Below are 26,670 nucleotides of genomic sequence, written 5' to 3' on the forward strand. Positions count from 1 at the left end.
CTATGCTCTATCTCTCTCCCCTGCCCCTGCAGACAGCTCGGCCTGCTCTCTCTCTGCAGAATCAGAACTCAGGCTCCTCGTCCTCTTCTCCTTAGCTCGGGCATTCTGGAACCACACCTGCAAACAAGATTCATGGGAATAGGTATAAACTATTACTTTTTTTTTTTTACACCATTCTCAGTCGTGATTATTTGAAAAGCGTACCTGCACCACACGGTGAGGCAGTCCCAACTCCTGGCCCAGCGCCTCACACTCGTGACGGTTTGGGGTACGGTGGCTTCTGTAGAAGTCTCTGAGCTGGAGAACCTGGAAGTGACTCATCTGTGTCCTTTGCCGCTGCTGCTGCTGCTGGTGTTGCTGCTGCAGCGTTTGTGTCTCACCCCAATCTGAGCTTGGACCTCCCGATCCTTCAGGACTAGGAGAAGCTTGGTCAGCCATATTGGGACCTTCGTCACATGTGTAGTCTTCATCATCTACATCATAGTCATCATCCTCCTCAGGGTTGTTCACGTCACTGGTTGAAGACAAAGTCACAGATGACTTCGCATTTAACTCTTTGGATCTGTTGACAGAGCCATGGGTTGGAATATCATTGGAGGAGATCGATGGGCCTGGATGGTGACTGGCACAAGACATCGCAATGCCAATCTGTCCACTGGACAAGCTGTAGCCTGTTCTTTCAGCCTCTGCCCAATGCCGTGACCTCATATGGGTATCCAGAGCGCTCTTAACCTTGAAAAGAGCCCTGCAGAATGGGCAGCGGAGGTGGTTGAATCCCAAGCTGAAACTGGATCCTGGCCCCATTGACCGGAACTGTCCTTTTCTCTCTCTGGCTCTTGTATTCTGAAACCAGACCTGAAAAGGAAAGTCCCGTTATATTTTAAAATTCAATATACACAAAAACATCAAGTCTTTCTTTCTGTCACTATTCCTTAAAGACATGTGGAACAAACATCCTTAAAGTACCTGAACCACTCGTCTTGTGAGGCCTACATCACGTGCAATACTTTCCAGGACTCCTCTTGTGGGGTTAGAATCCAAGCTATAGCGCTGATACAACACTTCTAGCTGCTCTGGGGTGATGGTGGTTCTCTGACGCTTATCCCTTCGGTGCTCCTCCTCAACCTCTCTGCTACCAATTTGGCCTTCAAAATTGGTCTCTGTCAAAACTTTAGAATTCTGTTTCATGGATGTCAGAGAACTTGGAGAGAGGCTGGTGATGGCATTATTTGAGAGATCAGAGACTGTGTTTTTAAGTTGAATGCTATTTAAATGTGGAATCATGGGGTGTGTGGAATTAGAATGCATCTGGGACATAGCGCTTGAAAGCATTTGGCTTGTCATCAGGGTGGGATTTGGGTGGAGCATCATATAAGGCATGGTTCGATCTGTGAAGCCAGAGTGTAGAAACTGGACCTGGGACTGAGCTGCCAGGACATGCCTCGTTTGATGTTCCTGCCACAGCTGGAACGATGGCAAGGACATTGGACAGAGGCTGCACTGGAATTGTGGTTTGTTTTGAGATTGGGGTTTGTTTTTTGGCTGAGTATCAGTGGTTACTTCAGAGGTGGCATCAGGAACCTGAATTAGGCTTGCTTCAGATTCTGAAGCAGCAAGCATCCTGACTGATGTATCAACAGGCGTTTCAACCGCTCGATCAGAAGGAGAGCCGTATGCATGCCCCTGGCTGGCACGACTCAGAGATAGAATGGTGGGTACAGTTTTTTGAATGAAGGAGGAAGTGTGAGGCTGGGGTTTTTCTGAAGTGCTTTCTGACCGTAGATTGGGCTCAGATTTTGCAGATAAGAGCTGACCAAGTTTCTTTTGTTCTGTATCTGCATCTGATAATTCGTTTTGAATTTGAGCAGCAGCTTGACTCTTGCTATCCACAGGAGATATTTCTATATCTTCTTTTTTGTTAGAAACATGTGTTGGTTCACCTTTGGGTGTTGAATGCTCACTTTCCGTGCATCGAGTGACAGAATCAAGGGCAGGTGAGTCAGGGTTGGTGTAATACTCGTAAGTCAGGTCCATGGAGTTTTCATCCCCACAGCTGTTATCCTCATTATCGTGATTCTTGTAGTAACCATTTCTTTGTCTGTGAATTTTGTCAAGCTGGTTCTTCACTTCTAATCCATCATCTGTCCCCCGTTCTTGATGTTTGCGTGCTCTCTGTCTAGCATTTTGGAACCATACAACAATAATTCTGTTTGGGAGAGACAACAAAGCAGACAACCCATCATATTCTTCTTCTCTGGGATAGGGAGTAGCCTCAAACACCCCTTGCAGGGTCTCAAGCTGTTGCTCTGTAAAACGGGTTCGGGATGACCGTCGCCCCCTATGGGGCTCTCCTGCTGCAAGAGCCGGGGATGGTGAACATGGAGAAAGTATCAGAGGTGGATTTTGTGCTACTTCATCACTGGATTCTTCTAAGGCTATGGTTGGTGGGTTATTAAAATTGTAAGGGGAGTCCTTGTCTCGCTGGCGCTCTTTAAATAGGGTATTGCGGAACCAGTGTTTGATGACTTTATGAGCCAGACCGGACAGAACTGACATCTTGTTAATCTCTTCATCGCTGGGGAGACTGTTAATATCAAAGTGTTTCCTCAGAATTGTCAGCTGTTCTTCTGAAATCCGTGTTCGGGTTCTCTTACTTTGTTCAAGTATTGTTGGGTTGACTTGGGGTGGTTGTCCAGTTTGGATAGGACTAGGTTGAGATGGTTGGCCCACCAATGTAGAATTAGGCTGTGGAGCTTGCCCTTGCAGAGCTGGGCTGAGCTGGGATTGCTGGGTTAACAAAGATGGACTAAATTGTGGCTGTTTCCCTAGCAGTTGAGATTGGTAGAGTTTTGACAGTTCGGGGTTAATGCTTGCATCCAACCAAGGTTGGGTCTGGAGGGTAACAGACTGCATCACGACTGGAGGAAGGAGAGGAAACTCCATGGGAAAAGGAAGTGGAGGAAGGGTAAGCTTAGGTAAAGTCATTGGGGGCACAGGAAGCTGGGGCAAGGGAAGAGAAAGCATAGGTATTTTAGGTAAGGAAAGAGGTATGGAATTAGCTGGGGATGTAGTCAGGGACGTAGCTGTAATAGATGTGCTTGGGACAAGTGCCTCTTCATGTTCTTCAGATGTTAATGGAGGAGTAGAAGGCATTGGAATTGGGTCTGTAGCTGGAGTGCACACCCTGGTTCTGGGGTCTGAAACTGAAGGAGCAGGTGTGGATGCAAGGTTTTTAATTTGAGGCTGAACAGGTTCTGGTGCTAGTTCTGAATCTGAGAATGGGGTTGGGGCTGGGTCAGGGGGCGGAGCTTGTGAACAAGCATTTGCATTCTCAGCAGATTGTGGCTGTTTCAGGGGGTACGTCTGGTCATACTGCAGCCTATATTCTCTGGAGAATCTCTCAAGCGCAGCGGGGGGAAATAGCATCCTGTGAATGTGCTCCTTGTGGCTTTTTAAAATCAAGGCATCCGAAAAAAACTTTCCACAGTCTCTACACTTTTCTCCTTTTCCACAGCATCCTTTCCCTTTGTTCACCAATTCTTCATCTTTGTTTCGCTCTTTCACTTCCGCTTCGTCATTGCCACCGACTCCATTGTTATCCTTACAGCCCTGTATGCTACCATCCTGAAGTCCACTTGACTCATCTCTTTCCTCCTCTGGGCAGCTGTCCATCTTGGTGATATCGGGGTACTCTAGTTTTTCTGGTACCATATGAGTTGACATCTGCTGCTGATGTCTGTGTCTACTTTGTATGTACTGTAGAGCCAACTCATAGCCATAACTCTGCAAAAGGGCTCTAAGCGGCTCCCCATTTACAGCGGCATAGGGCACTCTTGGAGGCGGACACTTCAATCCAAGAAGATTAAATATGGAGGAATCCGTTACCTCCTCCCGGCTTTCATTTTTTATAGCTGTGGTTGGAACAAGCATGTCTTCTTCTGCCTCGCTGTGTTCTCTTTCTGTCTGGTTGATGAAGGATGCACTGCAACCTGCATCATCTGTGTTATCACACTGCACATGACCCTTTGTCTGGTTAAGAGTTGGGGTTGGATTTTCTGTCTGTGACTGATCCTCATCCATCGGGGACCGACACTCCCTTTTACCTTCATTTTTATCTTGTTCTTTTTCGATGAAGTTGAAAGACACCAACTGGCTGGGTTCCGGATTTGTAACACTTAACTCGGAGTTAAGCTTCATGTCTCCAGACAAGTAAAAGGGGAGTAAAAGTTGCTGCTGCAGAGCGAGCAAGTTGTCTGGTGTTAAGGTGAAGTGTTGTTTTAGGAGATTCTCAGGCCCCAAGGGAAGATGGCGCATTAACTGGGACTGGAGCAAAGCTGTGTGTTGTAGCTGAGCTTGGGCCTGTGCCTGAACTTGGGCTAATTGCTGCTGTTGTATTAGCATTAGCTGGTTTCTTGATGCTAGAAGGTCTGCAACCCTTTTTTTCGTCTGTTGGCTGTCACTTGGGTTTGGTAGCGTTGGCTGGGCCTGAGCTGCTAAGCCTAACAGCGAAGAGGTGGAAGAGCTTACCACATCTGGCCTTTTGGCAATGGCATAATTCTTTAACATTTCTTCCCTGGGGCTAACAGACTGAGTAGCAGTACTGGGGACTGACCCTGGAGCAGTTCCATTAGATGTTGATGTCTGTGAAGCCATGTTCTGGGCAGCACGAGCTCTAGTCTGATGAAGGACAGAGCGAAGATGAATGTCTAGTGTGGAGCTCTGGCTATAGCCCACTCCACACAATCGGCAGCGGTAGGGTCTAGGATCCGGGCCACGGGAAGCATCGGGTGCAACAACGCTTGTGCCAGAGTCCTGCTGGGCTCGTCTGGCCCGGTGGAGATGAGACACAGAGTTGTAGTGAACAAGCAAAATAGTCTTCTGAGTGAAAGATTCAGAGCATATTGTGCATTTATACGGCCTTGTTGGATCAAGATAGCGGTCCATTGTGGGGTTTGAGCTCTTTTTGACATAACAGCTGGAACTAGGTTCTGATAAGATGTCCTCACGTGGTCCTTTCTCTGGCTCAGCTGAATCGTCCCCATCTCTGTCAACAACCAAGTGGCCATCTTTCTGCTGGACGTCTTTCAGTTCATCATTTTCCTCCACACCGAGTGCTTCTTCCTCAGTCTCATTATTCTCACCCTCTCCTGCTTCTTGGCCAATCTGAGGTGATAAACTAATATCTTGTTGAAGTAAACTCTTACTATGCTCAATGAATTGCACAGTATGGGGTTGTAATGGCGAATTCTGCCCCTGTGCGCCGTCTAGCTGTGAGTGCGTGTTCTGCATGTGTCTCTGCAGGGCCTCCTGACTGCGGCATTGCCTGGAACAGAGGGAGCATTCTGTTGCCGCCCTCATGGCATGGTACTGCCAGTGCAGCTGAAGCTTCTCCTGAGTGGGAAACGCCAGGCTGCACCTGCTGCAACGGAATCGGTAACCATGGCGATCAGATGTGGGAGGGGGCTCACTGGGCGGTGAGGTGGGCGGGGAAGCGAAGGAGATCTGAGTTGGGGAATGAGGAGCCAGTCTGCCATTGGAAGGGTGAACAGTGTTGTCCTCTAAGGGTGGGGTGAGGAGAGCTGTGACATCTTTAGGTGTGGCTACATCTCCTTCAGCGTTCTCCATTGAAAAGTCTGCATAATTAATAAAAAAATAGCAATCGTGAATTCAAAATTGTGTTACAATCACAGGTGTTTTGAACAAATGATCCTAAAATGTATTGATATTTATAACTCAATTTTTTCATCAGTGTTTTTATCATGTAGATTACACCAACCTGTTTTCTGGGAATCGACAGAGGCAATGGAATCAGCAGTATGCAAACAAATCGCGTTGCTATTTGTGGTGTTTTTGTTTTTCTCAGTATCATCCGTGTGCAACTCTGTCTGTTGTTCCGTGTGCGGCAGACGTCGTGGTTGTTTCTTCGACAGCGTGACCTGGAGGAAAATAAATCTGTCAGTTTCATCTTTTATAAATCTGTTTTTAATTGCAAATTGCACAGTGTCGTTTTTCCAATTTCATTAAAAGAAATAAGGGATTTTACCATATTTTCCTAATCTAACACTATGAATAAAACATGTTTAATTGCACAGCATAAAAGCAAGCAAAATAGCAAAACACATAAATATAGTGTGCACAATATCTGCACAACCTTTCTTAATATCCGAAAACATTAAAGTGTGAATATGTAGGTGTATCCTTAAATATTTCACCTGCCTGCATAGCAGTATAGACAGCAGGCCCATCAATTTGGTAACAAGTATATATGGTTGAGATATGTGGGTCTACCCTTCAGCTCCTTCGACACCCTCCAACATGCCTCAAGGGTTTAATGAAACTTTACTGAGCTGAATAATAAATGTATTTAAAATCATTCTTCATATAGAAAACCTCCATTTCCACAGCTTCAAGCACTGAAAGCAAATACTTTATCTACACGAACAGCAAGGTACCCTAAGGAAAGGATGGACGGCAAAGGATGAGATTTACATGACAAGCGTTTTCTCTGCATAACGGCTTCATAAGAGAGAAAGGGAGGAGCAACTACATAGACACACACACTGCAGAGAAAACTGAAGGTCAGGCTTAATCTAGAGAGCGTAATTGGAAAGCAAGGTACATAATGGCCATCATCACCTCAGTCTGAATTAATGAACCTCAATTACTATCAGAGAGAGTGAGGGAGGAGTAGGATGGGAAGAAGGGAGGAGGACGATATTGGGGGGGTGCAAGAGGTGTAGAATATGAAAAAGAGATGGAACAGGGAGAAAGAGGGAGGAAGCAGGGGGCAATGAACAAAAAAAGTGCTTTGGAGGGAGTGAGTGGGTGAGGGAGGGGTAGTGCATAAGAAATTGAGCGAGAGACAGAAAAGGAGGGGCAAAGGCAGAGATGGCTGAATAGGAATGATAGGAGTAGCTGAAGGGGGGGGGGGGTGACAGCAGAGGGGAGAAGGGTGAAAAGCAGTCAGTCAAGTGGAGGCGAAGAGCGTCATAGACAAAGGCCACTTAGCATACGGGCCACAGCGATGGAGGATGTTGATGTGGATAGATGACCAGTCTTTGTTAGTTGGAGAGACACAGTAAAAAGCACAGGGGCCCCTTTTTAGCTTGACTGCACTTCTGGTAATAGAGGGCTACTTACACATGCATTATAGAAAGACTGGCTTTTCCCTCACTCAGTCAAACCCTCTCCCTTCTACTCTGAAAGATGTGCACACACACACACACACACACACGCACACACACACGCACACACAGATGCATGGCTGCATCAACGATGATAGTGCGGAGCTACTTAAACATGCATTAAAAAAGCGCAACCTTTCTCTCTGGTGCCTCCTTAATGGAATTGTCTCCGTACATTTTGCTCTCCCCACCCCCCCCCCCCCCCCCCCCCATCGCTACGCCTTTTCATTTTCTTTTGCTTCCTGAAGAACACAAATGCGACAAATATACTTGCAAATACTTACTGTGCTGATGAGCTTGTCTACGCAGTCCTGGGCCACACTATGCAGATGTGTAAGATGGTGTTGAAGCTGTGTGTGTAGGACCTTAACCTGACACAGAGGGCACTGGACACTCTTTAAAAAAAGATGATTCGAAAAGTGTTGACAGTTTAGGTGTGAACTGGTATTCAGGGTTACACAAGCAAGAGTCAAGTAGTGTTTTGTACTTTACATTCACAGAAGTGTGTGCCAACTACTCACCTGCTGGTTCTCATTTTGCTGGTGTATTCTGGGGCGCTTGGTTGAAATGGGGTTTTCCACCTCCTCACATTCAGAGGACGGCCGCTTGACTGGAGGGAAAGACTCCCTCTTTTCGCCTTCCTCCACCTTCAGATCTGCTACAAGTTCAAATGTATATGGACATTTACGTTCCATGTCACATATTACCATAAAGTCATTTTGTGGTAACTTTACTATAATGTTGTAGAAGCAACCGTACCCGTCTCCTCAGAAACCGGCTTCACCCCCAAGTTAAATGAGTCTTTGGTTGTGTCCGAATGACCACTGATGGTCTCTCTGGAAGTTTCCATGTCCTCACTGAGCACTCCTGGGTGGGAACCGGAACAATAATGATGTTATACAAAAGGTAGTGCTTCGTATATGTTCTCACAAACCATTAGGCTAATTGTAGTTTATGTTATTCTCTCGATAGCATCCCTAAAAAAAAAGAAAAAACATTGTCTTTAGACCACACTTCATTCCTCTTGCCGCAATCCATACACTATCGATCAAGTATTGATTCTCCATTATATTCTCCTCAGAGGTGGAGTCGAGGTAATATGGTCTTACGACACATCACTTCACCTCAATAACTCTTAATCCGTGCATTGAGAAACCACAGGACACACTCATTCACAAATAAAGTGTGTAGTTGTAAAACTGTTGAGGTGTCCTGCCAGCCCTTCAGAGTGTGTCATAACTGAGTGCGTTCTCTTCAACAGACTGGCGCCTTGACTTTCCTGCCCACATTCTTTTTTAGGGGATTTGTATAGATCCATTTTTAGCGCGTGCTGTTGACAGTGGTTATTCTGGATATAACAAGAACGTGTATCGGCTAATGGATTTACAATCAATCAATCATATTCTCACTCTTTTCATCTTAATCTTTGTTCACTGCTATCAGTGAGCACATACAACATAAAATTCAATACAGTTCCCAATCTCACCTGTGTCACCATCATGGCTTTTCCTGATGGTAAAAATGGCTGCCAGCTCCTCTCCATCCATTGGCTGCAGCTGTAGTAGCCCTTCCCTCTGCTGATGGGTCGAAGTTTGACTGTGTTTCAGGACTTGAAGCTTAGAAGAGGAGGAGTGGTTGCATAGGAGACAGTGGAACAGCCACGAACCCTCATCCACCTCACCATCATACTGCTGCAGGAACTATAATCAGCGAGGTTAAAAAGGGAGATAAGAAACGTGCCGACACGGAATGCTTAATTGTTTGTTTGCATGTTCGAAACAACGCGATTTAAGTTCACTTGCTCTGTAAACCCGAACGCTGGCCTCGTGGTGGGAACGGAGGGAATGCCCTCGTAGCTTCTCCAAGCTGCTGGTCACGTAGTCGCACAAGTTGCATCGCAGCTGGACAGGGTTGCCCTTAGAAATAATGGCAGCCCCCTCTTGACCCCTGTCACCACCCTCCTGGAGGTGAGCAGCAAGCTGGTACCGGGTACGGTGCCGGTCAGTCTGGCAGTGCAAGGAGAAGTTAGCCCTCAGCGGGGTGGTGTACCCACACAGCCTGCAGTGGCAGCCACCGGCAACCAGGGAGCACCACTCCGACTGGGACAGAGAGCGAGGGGCGTTCAGGTGCTGCTCCACCGTCTCCAAGCTGTCGGACGAAAAGCAGGAGCAAACAAGGCATTGAAACACACCCTGGGAGAGGGGTGAGGATGGGGAGAGGCACGGGGCTGGAGGAGGAGACGGCGACGGGGACGGAGAAGGAGTCAGTGCAGACCCAAGCGGGACCGGCTGTTCTGTGCCTGAAATACAAGAGTGAAAGCACGTTAGAATGTTCAAGCCCTTATGTTGGTTTACGTTGAAGGGGGAGGGGGGCATTACTGACCTGTACTTTGTAGCTGTTTAAACGGCGGGGCGAGGCTCCTGCAGTGAGACAGATAGTAACCCCTCTGGAGCCGGAGCATGTTATGCGTGTGTTTCTCGCTGGTGGTGTGTATGCGCAGGTTGCGGGCAATGCTGGTCTCATAGTCGCACACGTCACACCGCCACCGCTTCCCGTGCGAATGAGAGTGTGCAGGCGGCGCGAGCTTGGCAGGCAGCGTGGCAGGCGTGGGGATAGCGAGCGGGAGCTTGTACGAAGGCTCGTCCGCCGCGTGGCCGTTGGAGGAGCCGCTGCTGTTGGTAATATTAGCAGTGAGCAGGTGACCGTTTGCATGTCCCCCGTTTTGAATGTTATTAAGGTGTTTATCCGACTGCATGTGTATGCTGAGGTTGCCCTTCGACGAGGTGGCATAGTCACACACCTCACAGCGGTAGGGCTTGTAGCCGCAGGCGTACGTCTCACCACGGGCCAAGCGGGGATGGGGTTTCCCCGAAGTGCAATATCCACACACGTCACGCGTCGTGCCGCCACAAACACACTTTCCTCCAGAGGCACCACAAACACAATGGACTCCCGTCTCTGGGTGTTTCTCTTTCATGTGTAGCTGCAGCGTATGCTGAGACTTATAATGCCAGTTACACTTGGGGCATTTCAGTGTCTTGCAGGAGTTACGCGAGTGCAACATGCTCATGGGACCTGTCAGTGAATTGGGAGAGAGGTCTTGGTTGAGGTTTTTAAGGACAGCTTCTTTCTGTTCTCCGTCTTTGTCTCCCTCATCGTCCGCCTCCGCGTCTAGCTGGCTGTCATTTGGTTCTGGAGCTTTGGCACCACCTCCATGTGAAATGGATGAGCGAGGAACCCCTGCCGGCCCGTCATCCTCAGCAGGTGGACTGGCAGGCTCGACACCTGCCAGTGGGAAAGCCAGCGTGGACTGCTGGGATTTAAAGCTCTGAGGAAACCCAGAAATCCAGCCCTGATCTCCCTTAATGTATTTTACCTCCGTCTCACTCCGCGGGGCAGAAGAGGAGGATGGACAAATGAAGTGCTTTGGAGAGGTGGAAAGAAAAGAGGAGGGCTTTGGAGAGTCGGAAGGTATGGGGGAGGGCTTTGGAGAGGTGGAAGGTATGGGGGCGGGCTTTGGAGAGGTGGCTACTTTGCTGTCGAGCGTGCCGCTGGCCTCTGCAGTGCTGGAAGAAGAGCTGTGCTGGCTCCGTTGAGGTAATAAAGTACATTTGGATTTGGTTTGACTTTGGTTTGAGATGGCCTCCTCCTCTTCCTTCCCCTCTCCGCCTCCGCTTCCGAGGGCTGCCGGGAGGCCCCCTGTAACTGACACCTCTCCCACACCCACCTGCACCTCCCCTTCTTCCGTCTTTTGCTTTGATAAATATCCTTCCCTTCCTTCCTTCGTCCCCTGCTTTTGACACACTTCATTCTCCGGCAAACATCGGCCCCCTCCCCGGGTCTCTTCACTAGCCTGGGGCCCCTCTGTGCCCACCGTCTCCTGCTGCTGAGGCAGGGTCAGGGGCTCTTTGGAAGGGGCCACGGCTGAGGTATGAGAGGCTGACCCCTGCTCAGGAATAACCGCTGGAGTCAGGAGAGGAAGAGATAAAGCCTGGGGACTGAGGTCAGCATCTCTCTCCTCTCCTGCCCCCCCATCCCCTCCTCCTCCCCCCTCACTGCTGTCCATACCAGAGGTTACAGCTGCCACACATTACTACCCCACCTGTGCATTACAGATACAGTTAGAGAGAGAGAGAGAGAGCCGGATAGACAGGAACAAGAGAAGGGAAAAGGGAAAATATTCAATAAATGAGTCGTGTCAATTGCGTTGCATAACAGTGGAGGTCATTGATTACAGTCCATGAAAAGCTTCTGCTCAATACTGCCTTTACAGTGCGCGATACAGAAGCTGGTTACTCAGGGGTTAGCGTTAGCCCTTAATGGGAAAATCAATAGCACGAGTGCTAAACTAGGTAGAGGAATGCGGGTAAAGGCTACGCAGGAGGTCTGTAATATTCCTCAGGGGATAGGATTAAATAAAGAACTGAGCGGCTCTGGGCTAAAGGGCTTCCACTAAATTGCCACATTTAGACAAGAGCAGATAAGAGAATTATTTTAATGCAAACATGTCCACCACTGCGTCTTTTGTATTGTGGGGTTATAACTGAGATATTTTAGAACAGAGTGCAAACACAAGCAATGGACAAAAACATTAAGATATGAATCCAAATTACTACAAATACACTTTTTTTTTTACTTTCATGTTGATGTAGATTCAAATCTGAAAATGTACATGTTATGTGTGCTGTACTTTTACACCAGAAAAAAACTAGATCACACACAAGCATCCGCGTTTAGTATGTCATTTTTAGGATATGCTCAAATATTGTGCTTCATGCGTTTAGAGTAAATAATGTATTTAAACAACCAAATAAAAATAAATTAAACTAACAAAAGATTATATATTGGGTCACGTATGACTGACTGACCATTCAAATATCTGAACGAGGTTGAACAAAGATTCTGAATCACGAGCACCATCACGGCAGAGACGTCCTGACAGATGGACGCCAGATGAGACGTCTCTCTCCACAATGTCATTAACTGACCTTTCATCTTTAATCTCCTCCTTTAATCAAGGACAGACTAATGTACCCTTTCACCTTCTCCTTCAACCAACTAACCCCCTCCCCTCCTCCTCCTCCTCCTCCTCCTCACACACCCACTCCCCCCCCCTCTCTGCACCTTAAAGATATATGGCTTATATCGGCACTCTGATAGCGCTTTAATGTACTGCATTCATGTCACAGGCCACGGACCCCTGCCCGCTGCAGCTGTCCACTGTCCTGCCCAGTAGCGCTGAGGGGATGAGCCTGCCTGCCTGCAGCTGAGAACAGTCTCTAATCTGATAAAGATTTTCATTTACACTGCAATCAATAACCCGGGTCTATTGGCAATGTAACTATTTATATAAACATTCCTGACTCTCTATCGATCACAAGGGCGGGAAGCCATCGTTTAACAATGCATGTGTGTGTTTCTGTGTGTGTGTGTGTGTGTGTGCGTGCACGTTAATGTACATCCTGTTGTTCACTGCAAAATCTAATTCTGATCACATCAATTAAACCGGCACGAACAAAACACACCTGAAATGCATACGAGAGAGGTTTGAAAATAGTAATACTCATAGTAATAAGACATATTTGTTGTTGTGCGTGTGTGCGTGTGTGTGTGCGTGTGCGTGTGTGAGGATGGAGAACAGAAGGGGTGTGAGAAAGAGTTGTGTGACTCTATTTTGTGAAAATGCACGTTGCTTATTCTGATAGGACCAGGACAAATACTTGGACGCATTCCATTCTGGACGCACGAGGAGCATCTGGAGAGCATCGATCCAAACAGCAGCCTGGAGGTAACAGCTCCGAACTACGCGATTATTGGAACACAGCGGGGCTGCGAACGGGACGCGACCCGAAGTTCACTCCCTGCGTCGTCTGCGTTGTCGCGCCACAGACCCGACCACAAGCCGCTGGACGAGTTCAGCCTTTGTTTACAGAGGACCGCGCCGTGCCAGCCTCCGATCCAGCCCGAGAGAGGCTGGAGCAGTAACAGGTGACCCGATGCGCAAACAGATTAGCGAAAGCTTTTATTCGCGTCAATTACTGGCCGCGCTGACGAAGCGCCGCAGCCGCGTCGCGTCCTCCCAGAATCCCGTCCACATCGTCAACACGCGTCAGACTTACATTTCTGCAGCGGCTCTGGTAAAAAGCTCCGTACGATCAATGCGCAGTAGTCCAGAAAACAACCGCGCACTCATTCCTGAGGAATGATCCTCTGCGTTTTCACGGAGCCGAGAGGGAGAGACAGCAGCGGGGTCCAAGTTTTTGCGCAAACAACGGCGTAATTAAAGCTACATGTCGGCTGTGGTAAACGGGAGGTGGGGGACGGAGGGGTCGGTGCCGGCTCCAGAGGTAGAATGAGTTCTGATCACTGTGGGGGGAAAAACACTTGGCTCTTTATTCCTGCTAATTAGTTTCCTTCAAAAAATGGCTGAGATTACGCCCAGTGCGCATGTGCGTAATTGCGCAGACACCGCTAATTAGCCCGTTTGGATCAATAGGATTCCGCGAGAGAGAGAGAGAGAGAGAGAGAGAGAGAGAGAGAGAAAGGGAGAGGGAGGGAGGGGGGAGGATACAGGGAACACGAAGAGGAGACAAGGGGGGAAAAGAAAATATGTAAAAGTATGAAACATTACGGCGGAAACGTTTATAGTGAAAATGTTAATAATTTAAAATTGATGTTAAAACGTGAAGGAAAATAATTTTGCACAAAAATGTATTTACTACAACAGTAACAAAAGCCACAAAGTACAAGGATGTCAGAACTTACTATTTAAATTTACCACCTAAATTATATACATTTAATACCAAGAGCGATTTTACAGCAATATTGTAATACCAGAAAATGTGTCACAAAATGCGACTGTGATTCCCTTTTGAAGACTACAAACATAAGGCCCTATTTTGGGAACATTATATTAACTTTGGTTTTCTATGAGACACTCGGATCACTATTAGATGCTAAATATTTCTAATTAAATATTTACTTTTTGTAGATTTTCCACTTGATTTGGAAAAAGTTGTATCATGCAATCATGAAGATTTGACAGAAAAATATTCACCTTTTTATAAAGACCTATAAAGAGAAAACAAGTCTCTTTAAAAGACACCTGAATATGAAATGAGACTTTTTACCCTTGATTGTGCTACTGGGGCTGCGGGTCTGGTTTTCAGGCAATGGTTAACAGGTTAAAAAAAAAAATACAAGAATCTTTCTTTCTTTTGTTTTTTTGCTTTGTATAATTAATAAATCCCCAAAAAGGACAAGAAAAGAAGAAGAAGCTGAATTGATGCGTCCATTTCTACGTCTGTCATCGCCGCAGAGCTCCGGCCGTCCTATCCTCCCCATCCTACCCTCCCTATTGTTATGATAATAGGTTTTGTGAATTTCACGCTGGAGGTGCAATCTGTCGATGGTCCATAATTTAAAAGGTGAAAACTGCATTTATTTATTGAGTGTAATATTGTGTTTTTCAACTGTATTATGTTCGAAGATGATCTAGTCCTGATTCAAGTCCTGTATTCATAAACATTTTAAATTGTATTCAAAGCAAATATATAGGATTCTATTCTTTTATCACAGGAGGTAAAAAAAAAAAAGGACTATAGGTTCCTTAGCTAGTGTAAGGTTTAAGGTCGTTATCAATTTGGTGCTGCGTGAAACATCTGCATTTCAAGTCCATATCTGAAAATTAATATTTATGATATTTCGGCGATGTTGAGAGCGCTGACATTTTGACTTCGGCTTGTCTTTGCTCTGGTTTCATTATATTCTTGCGTTTGTGCACGCATGTAAAGAATGCATAGAACATTGAATTAAATGCCACATGATTTGTTCTGCGTTTGTATCCATTATTTTTACGATTTAAATCCAATTTACCACCAAGCAAAAGCAAGATATCACAAACATAAATCAGTGATTGATCTGTTTTGTTGTGCTGCTGTTCTGTTTTGTGTTTGTTTAACGGCTGCAGCAACGCGGATGACCTGCGTTTTATGGGCAAAACACAATGACAATGGCGGGTGAAATCATTTTAACGTTCGTCCTTATCAGGTGCGTGCGTGTTTGTGCTGCTGGTATAAATATAGATTCAACAGGAAATGGTTTTGGTGCGTTGATGGGTTGAAGAAAAAAAAACGTGTTACTTTCAAATGGACCTAAAGCTGCTCTGCTGTTTGGGCGTATTTGTTTAACATGTGTTTTGTGCTTATCATATTTAAGATGTTTGTTTCTCACACAAGTCAAGTTAGGATTTTTATTTTCTCTGATTTTTGATTAATTATGCAATGTATTTGAATTTCCGCGCGTATAGAAATTGTATTCAGGTTTATGTTCTATTGCTGAGATATAATACAATTATCAAATGATGTGAAATGGTCCTTCAGATTATTTTGCATTTCCTATTGATGGTCATTTCTATTAGACTTTACAATTACATTTTTGACTCCATTAAAATCCATTAAATGTCAACTTCACACACTCCCATACGTGATGTTTATGACTGTGTACAAGAAGGGTGTCATGCAGTTGTGGCTCACAATTAATATGCCTAGAAATGCTCTCAGAATGGAATAGAATTCAATGAAATAGAATCATTGTACTGATTGTTTCCCTTACAAAGTTCAGATAAAAGGGTAACGGCCTCCAAGACTTGCACTGCATGTTCATTTAGATGGTGATAAATATATAATTGCCTATATTTATTGTGTGTGTGTGTGTGTGTATTTTCACACACACACACAAGCATACTCTATACACATATACGCAAGGCTTTTTACAGGCTGCACTGTAAAAAGGTGCCATGCTTTCCATGCCCTCAGGTGCATGCCAGGGGTTGTTGTTTTCACTGTAAAATATAGTTACCCTTCCGCCAATTTACCCTGTCAGAGCTAATGGGGCAATTAACCACCGTGATACCCCCCAGGCAGAAGGAGAGCCGAAAGCTCCTCAGCTCCAAACTTGTCTTTATGACATTTATATGACAAAATATGGGGGGGTGCTGGGGACCCTTCTGACACCTCGGAGGGTCCTTAATGTCACCCCTCCCTTGCCCCCCCGCCCGTCTATGCCCCAGGGTATGGCGCTGAAGAGGAAGTGTAATACATCATGTGAAAGAGAGGCTCAGAGAGAAAACTTTGTGCTCAGCATCTAAAGCTTGAATGGGGCAACCCTGGTTTACTCAGTGTCTGCGTCTGCATGATTATTATTGTAACCCCGGCTTTTTAGTATTTATGCACACACACACGCACGTAAACACACTTCCAGGCCAACACACTCCAACTTGACCTCCACCTACATTTATGCCTTTCTGGTGTCTCTCAGTCCCTCCATCTTTGTCTCTACGTGCATTCCCCCTGTCTCTCTTACATCCCCAAGGAGGCAATAACCTCCCTAGCAAGTGCTTCCCCTTGAGCCGTTGTCATAGTAACTCAGGGGCCGGTCGACATGACAACCCCACCATGGTCCAGAGATAGATGATAGGCCAGAAATGGGGAGGGAAAAGGCACATGGGGGGGGATTTGCACCCCCTTTAATTTGGTTTGCCTGATTCTGATTCAAAATGGGGGGTTTTCCTCCAAGGGTGAGGCTCATCGGCGTGTTTTACGTTTATACTGGTATTTACACTCAAATCAGTTCTTACGTGCCTCACTCTATGGCACCCGGATGGGCATATAGTACATTGAGAGAGAACATTATTTTTCAAACTTGTTCTATAACCCAGATATTTATATAATCTTATTGAAAACAAACGGTAAAAAATATGCACAAATTAAAATTAAATAATATGCTGTTTTCTTCCAGTATCCCTGCAACAGAGGATTTTCACTGAAAAACAAATAAATAATACTGGTGAGTGTAGAAAAGCTGCATGGAGGTGATTATTTCAAAGAAAAGGCCAAGATGTCAAAATGTCCCCATTTACTAAAATCTGTCAAATCTGGAAAAAAAAAAAAAAAATGTTACGCCTTAAATTAACCAGCGTTGGGGTCGCTGCGATTTACTCAATCACAGTTTTAAACTTAAGCTCCATGGAAAAGGGCTCATGGCTCTTCCTACAAAAACATAAATTATTTATTGAATAACAATTGTGAATGTGTAAAAGGCACAAATAATGTATATTATAGTAACTATTTTCACAAACGCATTTGAATTATTTATACATTTGCCTTTTATAAGAAGTGATCTTGGTCTTCCTGCTACGTATTTGTTTATTTTTTATAAGGTCCAGTAAGATGGTCCTTCAAGTGGAGGACATGGTAAAAAGAGTCAGCTCCTGAAAAATGGTGCCGGTGAATCCCAGCCAGCTCCAGGGGCGTTGCCTCTCGACAAATATGAAGAAAGCATTTGAGATTACTGAATGTTGCACGATTCTAAAGCATTTTCACCTCTCATCAAAGAGGATCTTCCATTGAAATGTTGAAAAATGACTTTTCTTTGGATTATATTCTCCAGAAACTGTACTTGTTTATTTCACAAATTAATACTGTTCTGTTGCCAAAATTAACTGGTGTGAACAAATTAAATACGGGGGTATTCTTCACCCTTTCATAATAGTCGGAAAACCTTCACAAATCGTCCTCGGCTCTTAACTCATAGTTCCACCTCATTCAGATTTTAATAATTTGTGATTAAATGTGTAACGGCAGACTTTGAGATGAACTGAGTTTTTGCATTTTGGGTTTGATATTCAGGCACAGGCTTACATCCAGTCCACGTCAGACATCTGCAGCTAAACTCAAACCCTCGTCACCTCGCTCAGGAGCCTTTCATACGCTTCAGGCGTCATGGTTTGGTTTTGTATTTAATATTATTTCATTACTCTGCACTTTGATTATGAATCAGTCACACTTCTCATCTGGCCTCCTGCTGTGATTTGTTCTTCTTCTTTTTTTGGTTTGGATGCATTTGATGTGTCTGTTTTATTTTTGTAGTTTTTCTTGCTGCTGTCTTTGACAGATGAATTTCCCCTTGGGGATCAATAAAGTGTATCGTCTCATCTCATCACCTCAGTTGTGGCCTCCTGCAGGAGAACATTAATAACATTAATGTTAGATGTAGATGAGTGTGCCTACAGGTAGCCAATATTTAGATCCAATCATCCTCGACCATGAGGAGAATAAAGAGACAGACAGACAGACAGACAGACAGACAGACAGGAGGGAGGTTTTTATTTACATAACTGAATTTCCAGTTCACAGTGAAAGTCTCAGCCATAAAGCAAGCCAGGAAGTAACCGAGCAACAGCGCCTCTTGATGGTTGGATTCCGTAACTGCAAATGTGAGGGTACTGCGCACAAAAAAGCCTTCGCGGACACCGTACACCCGGAAACATTGTTTGTGGCATTTCTTCGTGTTGTGTCGCCTACGTCATCACGTAACTACGTAAACCAGGCACGGACCAAATACATTGTATTTAGGAATACAAAAACTAGATTCCATGGATACATCGTTAAAGCCTGTTTAGGATTTTAGTTGTTATCATCAAAGGTTACTGCTGGACTTCAAAGGTTACTGCTGGACCTTCGACATGGAAGATGAATGGGAAGAGGAGGTAGGAGTTAAAACGAGCGTTAGCATAGTGAATTAGCTTCACGAGGCTAGCACGGTGACTAGTAATAATAACTTGATCAGTTTGTTTTCTTTTGTGTTCTCCTCCATTACTTTTTTTTCAGGCCATTCGAAAGTGCACATTTAAAAGAAAATCCGTTTCGTCTCCTTCGTGTTTAGGAGCAGCTCGTCGTGGTGGAGCTCTCTGGCGTCATCAACAGTGACTGTCTGTCCAAGTGTCCGGGCGCGTGCACGATTCTGGTGAGTTTCAGGCGTAAAAGCGAAGCAGTGAGGAAGGAGAACAAGCCTGCCCACAAAACATCGGCATCAAGGATGAATCGGGTCCATGTGATCCATGTGATCCCTGTGTTCCTGTGATCCATGTGATCCCTGTGTTCCTGTGATCCGTGTGATCCCTGTGTTCCTGTGTTCCTGTGATCTGTGTGATCCCTGTGTTCCTGTGATCCATCTGATCCCTGTGTTCCTGTGATCTGTGTGATCCCTGTGTTCCTGTGATCCGTGTGATCCTTTTGTTCCCTGTGTTCCTGTGATCCGTGTGATCCTTTTGTTCCCTGTGTTCCTGTGATCCGTGTGATCCTTTTGTTTCCTGTGATCCGTGTGATCCCTGTGTTCCGTGTGAGCCGTGTGATCCTTTTGTTCCCTGTGTTCCTGTGATCTGTGTGATCCCTGTGTTCCTGTGATCTGTGTGATCCCTGTGAGCCGTGTGATCCATGTGTTCCTGTGATCCATCTGATCCCTGTGATCCTTTTGTTCCCTGTGTTCCTGTGTTCCCTATGTTCCCTGTGATCCATCTGATCCCTGTGATCCCTGTGTTCCCTGTGTTCCCTGTGATCCCTGTGATCCCTGTGATCCGTGTGATCCCTGTGTTCCAGGATATTGACAGCGAGAAGCCCATGATGCAGATTGGACAATATGTGTTTGCAGGGGAATATGAAGGTAAACAGAAGCGTTTAACTCACTTAAATAAAAGTAAATAAATAAGTTAACCTCCTTCTAAAGTTACTTTTATTTTTAATGCCGCTGGTTGCAACCTTCACTTGTACAGATCAAGTTGGGTTTGTGTCAACAGCGTTATTAATATATTGTTTTAACGTAGAGTTAATGGAAATCAATCATGAGTAATTTTATTAAGCGGTCATAGTAGTGCTCACCAGCACAGGAATGTCCATGAACAGAATAACATCATATCATGTAAAAAGGAGAATTGTAATGCTGACCGCTCACTTGTTCTCCTTCCCTCTTCAAAGAAACATTAGGAACTTGTGTGCTGTTTGAAGAAGGACCAAATAAAGGTAAATGAATAAAATCAGTTATTTCAAGTTGACAGGGAACAAAAGTTTGTTAAATTTTATGCAACACAAACGACGGCACCAAAGAAAATTAGCCACTAATAAAGTGGTATTTTTAGGACGCTTCAATCCTTTGAGTTTGAATGTCGTTTTTCTTCATTTTATTGGTTACTGTCTATTCCTCTCAGCAGGACATTCAGGCACCGGTCCCGATCTGAAGTACACATGCCATACCGGAAAGAAACTGATGATGCAGCGAATCTTTCTCACTGAGAAGAAAGAGGGTGAAACCAGCAGAGGTCAGCTAGAGCAGCTGCTAACCTAAGCATCGTGCAAATGTGATGCAATCGCTTCCTTCTCATGTAGATAGTTATTCTTTACAGACACAAAAACGTTGTGATGTGTATTACATGATTCTCATTTTAAGGACTGTCTTGACTCAAGTCTTTTTTTTCTCTGCCGAGGCGAGGCGGAGGTTATGTAATCGCCAGCGTCTGTCTGTCCGTCTGTTACCTCAAAATGTTCTGGATGGATCTTGATGAAACTTTCTGGAAATGTTGGGAATGTTACCAGGAACAGATTATTAAATCTTGGTGATGATCCGGAAGTGGTCCTGGATTCTGGATCACTTTGAGATTTTCTTTAACATTGCAGTCAATGGCACTTAAAAATGCGCTCCTCAATATCTCGTTTGATTATTTACCAACGTTTATGGAATTTAACACGGTCATGTAGGGCGGGGACTTCTATCTCACCATCGAATTTCATCCACATCGGATCCAGACAGACGTTAGGAAAAAACGTAACAATTAATTTTACACAGCATCATTAAAATAAAAAATGAAAATGATCTTTGTCTCTTTAGGAAGTGGTGACACTGATGAACAGAAAACCAAAACCTGTGTGTCCAGTGAAGAAGATTCCAACCGACAGGATGGGTCAACATTTGGAGTGGAAACCACTGAAGTTAAAGATACGGATCCTGCCGTGTTATGAACTCCTTGCACAAATGGAGACTGGAGGTTATAGACTGCGGAAGACACGGACTTGAAATAGATGCTTGTCCTGTGGTTCAAGACGAATTGGGAAAGTCTGAATATTACTGGGAAGTTCTGCAGAGTCACTCTATTTTCAGAGGCATAACAGGTTTTGTCTTCTCCACTGAACCTCCAAATCAGTACACTGTGTTTCTTATGAATAATAAATATAAAACATCCTTTTACTGTTACAAACATCATGTAGACCAACCTCTTTCTGATCCAAATTAGAGGGCTGTTGGGAATGGTTGGGAAATGTGGCCGTCAGCTTAGTAACAGGAAGTCATGTCATTGTGTTTATTTATCCAAGGAAGAGAAATCTGCTTGAGCTGCACGTTTATAGTGGAGATGTGCTTATTGGAGAATAGGTCATTTATCTATAGATGTGGAAGAATAATTTATTAAAAACATGCACTCTCCTTTAGTATTGTTTTTTTTTACTTTTTCCACAGATTGATTTGTTAAAAATAAAAATTGCAGATAAAGGCTAAAACTAGAAAAGTGAGGAATCAAAAGCTATTGAGTCTGGTTCTTCAAAACCTTTTTGTTGGTGTTTACAAAGTAAACATGTATCCTATCTTTACAAATGTAATAGGAATGGTGACGTAATTAAATTGTGTTCCTGCTGAAGTGACTCACGGGGTGAGTTTATGAATGAACGGGGTTCGGCTGCCTCTGAGGACGTGGCGGTTCTTGGCCAATCTAATCACTGATGTTTACTCGAAGTGGACCAATGAGCGAGCGACATCGCACTCCCTTCCTCGGAACGTGATTGGTCGGTTGGCGTTTTAACACCGGAAGTGCATGGGTGTGTTTCCGGAAGGGAAGGGTCTTAAACTCTCCTGAAAAACTTCTCCGAAGGCGCCGGTGAGTTGTCTTGATATTGTTTTAAATTTAAATAAAGTAAATAGCTGGATTTTTTTTTTTAATTGTTTCGTAAGAGCAAATTCACCGTCGCTTAATTAATTTGCTTCGGACGAATGAAAATGTAGGTCACAAGGTAGAAACTAATATGAGCAGATGCTACAGCCTTGATTTTTGTCTTGTAACGGAATGTAGATAAAAAGATCGGGCAAAAAAAACTGCTTCCGATTAGCAGGAGAACGACGAAGGTGAGATTTTAGGCGTGAAGAGACGTGAAAAGGCGAGAACCGATGAGCTAATGGCGCTGAAGGTCTTTCATCAGCTGTTCTACCTTCCTGCGTGATCGATTTAAATCACCCAGTTTGGGGTAAAACCATTTAGATTGGCATCAATAGTTTGTGGGATAATACTATTATGAATATTGGAAGCAATACTGCAAAATGTTATTGAGTAAAACGCCATCAGTTTAAAGCAACAACATTAAATCAACATGTAGCGTCACATTGCGACGTGTAAACAGTCCAGGATTTAATGTCATTCATTTAGACTTTTAGGGGTCCACATGTGTGACGGAAACGGAATCGTAATGGAACCGCTGTGATATTTCAAAGATGGATAGATTCAGTCATTTATAAATTGTCGGCCGTGAAGGATGAATCTGAGGATCGTGTAGCTTGAGTTGATACAAAATCTGCATTTTCAGCTTTTGCAAAACACCCAAAGTAAAACAAATATGGGATTTGAGCAAATAAACTTGTCAGAGTTGAGTAGAACTAAGCTAAAGGTTGTCGTATGTATACTGAAATAAGCTGCATATGCATGGATTGGAGTTTCCTCTTTACCAGAATGTACTTTCTTGACGCTAACAATGTGTTTTTTTGTGTTTTCTATTCACCCCTCTCCACAGTGTTTGCTGGCAGGATGGAGCTGCGGCCATTTGTCATGTGTTTCGCGCTCTGTGTGGTTTATGCTACCAGCAAACCCACCGAGAAGAAGGACCGCGTCCACCACGACGAGCCCCTCAGCAACCGGGAGCACGACGACAATGACAACTTCGACTACGACCACGACGCGTTTCTGGGACAAGAGGAGGCCAAGACCTTCGACCAGCTCACGCCGGAGGAGAGCAAGGAGAGGCTTGGGTAAATCTAGAGTTCATTTACGACCATTATGATAGTCAATGTGGGATTTTAAAATCTAGTTTCAACCCCAGGAATGTTCTGCTCTGAGGTGACACAAATAAAGTGAGAGAGTTGAATGCTCGCCTGATCAATCGTTTCTCTGCAGCATGTTGGTGGAACGTATAGATGAGGACAAGGACGGCTTTGTGACGGCGGAGGAAATGAAAAACTGGATTAAGCACGCTCAGAAGCGCTGGATCTACGATGATGTGGATCGACAGTGGAAGAGTCACGACCTCAATGGGGATGAATTGGTGTCATGGGAGGAGTACAGGAATGCCACCTACGGGTACATCCTGGGTATGGATCAACAGTCTTTGTCCTATGTAACTAAAGTAGTAGCTGCTGCCTTTCTGCTTGCCTCTGTCTAATATGAAGTCTTGGCCTCTGGCTTGCAGATGACCCCGACCCCGATGACGGCTTCAGCTACAGGCAGATGATGGCTCGTGATGAGAGGAGATTTAAAATGGCAGACGAGGACAACGACTTGAAGGCAAATAAGGAGGAGTTCACGGCATTCCTTCACCCTGAGGAGTATGACCACATGAAGGATATTGTCGTGCTGGTGAGTGGCAAACGGGAATTAAATTCTAACTTTTAAGTCTGCGCCTCGTCTCAGCGTCTCTTCTCCTTTTTCCTTTCTGTAGGAAACCATGGAAGACATAGACAAGAACGGAGATGGCTTAATAGATTTAGATGAATACATCGGTAAGTTCTTACATTAAATGTGGCAAAGCAAGGCAGATTGATTTTAATTTATTTTGAGGAATTGCGTAGGGGAGCCATTGTGGAACAAGCTTGTTTGATGTTTCAGGCGACATGTACAACCAAGACGGTGATTCCAACGAGCCCGAGTGGGTGAAGACGGAGAGGGAACAGTTCGCTGAATTCAGAGACCAAAACAAAGACGGGAAGATGGACAAGGATGAGACGCGAGACTGGATTCTGCCCAGCGATTACGACCATGCTGAAGCAGAGGCCAAACATCTGGTCTACGAATCAGACGCAGACAAGGTACAAATTATGACTCCTAAAGTTTCCTGGAATATTGTTTGCATGAAATCGATACCGTTTCTTTCCCTAAATATGGGTCATCGACACACAAGATAATATCAAATAACTACAGCACGTCATTTACACAAACATGAAATGCCTCGCGTTCCAACACAAACACAAGACCGATCGTGTTTCTTGTTCTCCCTCAGGATGGCCGTTTGACCAAGGCAGAAATCGTGGATAAGTACGACCTGTTTGTGGGCAGCCAGGCGACCGACTTCGGAGAGGCGCTAACTCGACACGACGAGTTTTAAATACCCGTCGTCCTGCAGGGACTGTTCATCCCCGGCGCCACCTTGCTCCTCCCACTTTGGGTGGAGTAAGAAACGGGATGAGCTTCTTTAACACGACGCCTCAGACAATAATTTATTCAATCCGGTGAATGTGTCCAGCGGTGCGCTAACATTGTTAGCACGGTGTACATGCTCATCCACTTATTAGACTGGGATATATCTCCAGCTAACGCTCGGCTTCCACACCCCAAATCTACCGTTTTCCAGGTAGGGCAAAGGACAAAAGGTGTTTTGTTGACTTCTTTCTTTTATTGTTTTTTTAGACTATAATTTTTATGACCGCCATATTTGGTTGCAAATATTAGAAGACATTTAGATTTGCAGTCCACAAACTTATCGTACTAATTGTGTTTGTGTTGCTCTGGACTGTGATGAGTAAAGATGATTAACAAATAGATGTTAAGCTCCAGTGACCATGAAGACTATTTGCATTGGTGCAATATCACATGCATGAACAAACTGTGTTGCGATGCTGGTCTCTGAAGACTCGCGCTGGGGGGGGGGGGGAGCCCTACAGGCGGGTGTGTTGTGCTCTATCAGGTGAAGAATCAATCGTTATGATCGATGCTTTGTCCCACAGGCTGCCCCTTTGCTTTTGTCGTGTGTGTGTGTGTGTTTGCGCATTTGCGTTCTCGATGATAAACTTTCCCGATTTAATGTCTTGTTACGTTTGATTCAGCTAAACTAACTTGTTTGGGTTCCAAGCAAACCTATTTGTAAGACGCTTGTATCATCGCCTCCACCATTTATAACCACTCTTGATATTTTTATAGTACGTTACGATGTATGCTGTTTGGTTTCCTGCACGCTCACCGACGCGACCGACCTTTCTCTAGCGAGAATCCGGAAATAAATTGGGCTGCAAATTGAGCACTAACAATCAGGTCCAGTTTTTGTGAATAAAAAGTGTCTCAATAAAAACAAATCATTAAGATTTTATCTGCTGGCTTTTATTTACACTTTAGTATGAACCTTTTTTCTTCGGCTGGCGTTTAAAACTTTTTAGGATGTTAATCTTCTCAGAAGTTAATCTCGTTATGTGGAAGTTGTCTGTGGTTCATTTTGGATGTCAGCGGTTTTTCCAAGCATTCTTCTTTTTCAGGAAGCGTTTTGTTCCGTCCGGTTGTTGGCCCGCGGATCTCTGGGTTGTTATTTCAGAAAGGACAATATTTCCTCCCTAATTCCCTTTAAGCAAATACTGAAAATTCTAATGTACGAAATGTTTTTCATTGATCGTTCTCTGCTTGGAAGGAATGTCACTCTTATTCACTTATTACTTGATGGATGATTAAATATTTGTTAATTCAATATAGAAAAATAGCTGGAACGGGTTATTGAAGAAGGCAGCAAAGGAAGTTTACCATCAATTATTCAATCTAATAATTAAGGTCTGTCAAATTCTGAAAGCAAATTTCTGAAGCTGCTTTGTCATCGGGTCAGAGCTTTACCTGAACTTTACAGAACCAACTTTATCAGAAGCAACTGACGGCATATTTATTATTTATTTATTTTTGTTTTGATTGCAACTCCTGGCTTATTGATTAAGTCATTCAATAAGTTTATGTTTAAAGAACTAAGCAGACGCCGTTTCTAGAGTACGCACAGGAAGAGTTTTGATCATAAAGTATTCGGTAGGTACTGTATGTAAAACCACGTGGAACCACAGAGGGAGAAGCTGCCGCTGCAACTTAAAATCAAGTCGGACATGCCCAGCCTGTGTTTTCATATAAACTTTACAAAACGCACAACCTCAATATTAGTCGTAAACATTTCGACACACATTTGAACGCTTCATGCAGGTTGTTCTAACCTTGAACAAAGTTCTCTGTTCCTGTAAAAGCTTTTCCAGTGTTATTTTCAATGTACTTTCTGCATTCAAATTCGCTGATTCATGTCATTTATTAAACCAAATCCTGTACAGCACAGTACTCGACATTACAACATACCCTCTAATTGTGTTGCTGAACATTTAGTTTCCGTTGTGTGAACATCTAGAGGCCTGCTTTTATGAGACCAAGGTGCTTTACTGTACATTATATCTTGTGTCCCATTACTTGTGGCACCAGGGGCTCCGTCACAAGCAGAATCGAACTGCAGCGTCTCCTTTTCATGATGTGTACCCCCCCCCCCCCCCCCGTCTGCTCCATCTTCACCTTACCTCTTCCCCTCTCTGTTCTCCATCCCATCACTGTCTAGAGACA

The 26,670-nt window shown here is 44.6% G+C and overlaps 3 protein-coding genes across 6 annotated transcripts; 2 read left to right on the top strand and 1 right to left on the bottom strand.

Moving 5' to 3' along the window:
• Positions 1-11,250, bottom strand: LOC137893889 (zinc finger homeobox protein 3-like). Its single transcript, XM_068739342.1, has 10 exons — positions 9,567-11,250; positions 8,987-9,483; positions 8,671-8,884; positions 7,944-8,051; positions 7,706-7,842; positions 7,469-7,579; positions 5,777-5,936; positions 967-5,633; positions 205-855; positions 1-117 (listed from the first exon to the last, which is right to left on the bottom strand). Exons 1-10 carry the CDS (start codon positions 11,248-11,250, stop codon positions 1-3), a joined length of 8,346 nt encoding a protein of 2,781 aa, XP_068595443.1.
• A 7,308-nt stretch (positions 11,251-18,558) lies between these two features.
• On the top strand, positions 18,559-21,699 carry gtf3c6 (general transcription factor IIIC, polypeptide 6, alpha). Of its 4 annotated transcripts, none has more exons than XM_068739568.1 (6): positions 18,559-18,732; positions 18,909-18,989; positions 19,622-19,685; positions 19,997-20,041; positions 20,227-20,337; positions 20,904-21,699. In XM_068739568.1, exons 1-6 carry the CDS (start codon positions 18,709-18,711, stop codon positions 21,032-21,034), a joined length of 456 nt encoding a protein of 151 aa, XP_068595669.1. In that variant the 5' UTR covers positions 18,559-18,708; the 3' UTR covers positions 21,035-21,699. The 4 variants fall into 4 exon arrangements, with proteins under 4 accessions (XP_068595669.1, XP_068595667.1, XP_068595670.1 ...); XM_068739566.1 differs by having other exon boundaries at positions 20,908-21,699; XM_068739569.1 differs by having other exon boundaries at positions 20,230-20,337.
• A 180-nt stretch (positions 21,700-21,879) lies between these two features.
• calub (calumenin b) lies at positions 21,880-25,397 on the top strand. The gene is given in 8 exon segments (XM_068739194.1): positions 21,880-21,894; positions 21,897-21,942; positions 22,847-23,081; positions 23,227-23,420; positions 23,519-23,685; positions 23,768-23,828; positions 23,935-24,134; positions 24,326-25,397. Coding segments are annotated over 8 exon segments (1,023 nt in total). The 3' UTR covers positions 24,431-25,397.
• Positions 25,398-26,670: the final 1,273 nt, after the last annotated feature.

Source organism: Brachionichthys hirsutus, chromosome 5, assembly GCF_040956055.1.
Source record: "Brachionichthys hirsutus isolate HB-005 chromosome 5, CSIRO-AGI_Bhir_v1, whole genome shotgun sequence".
In the NCBI taxonomy this organism is placed as follows: Eukaryota; Metazoa; Chordata; class Actinopteri; order Lophiiformes; family Brachionichthyidae; genus Brachionichthys; species Brachionichthys hirsutus.

Coding starts and splice junctions, on each gene's coding strand:
- gtf3c6 (XM_068739566.1), top strand. CDS start 18,709: ATGGAAGATGAATGGGAAGAGGAG. Junction 18,733..18,908: donor AAGATGAATGGGAAGAGGAG/GTAGGAGTTAAA, acceptor CTTCGTGTTTAG/GAGCAGCTCGTCGTGGTGGA. Junction 18,990..19,621: donor CGGGCGCGTGCACGATTCTG/GTGAGTTTCAGG, acceptor CCTGTGTTCCAG/GATATTGACAGCGAGAAGCC.
- LOC137893889 (XM_068739342.1), bottom strand. CDS start 11,250: ATGGACAGCAGTGAGGGGGGAGGAGGAGGGGATGGGGGGGCAGGAGAG. Junction 7,843..7,943: donor GCCGGTTTCTGAGGAGACGG/GTACGGTTGCTT, acceptor TTGAACTTGTAG/CAGATCTGAAGGTGGAGGAA. Junction 856..966: donor TCACAAGACGAGTGGTTCAG/GTACTTTAAGGA, acceptor TTTCCTTTTCAG/GTCTGGTTTCAGAATACAAG.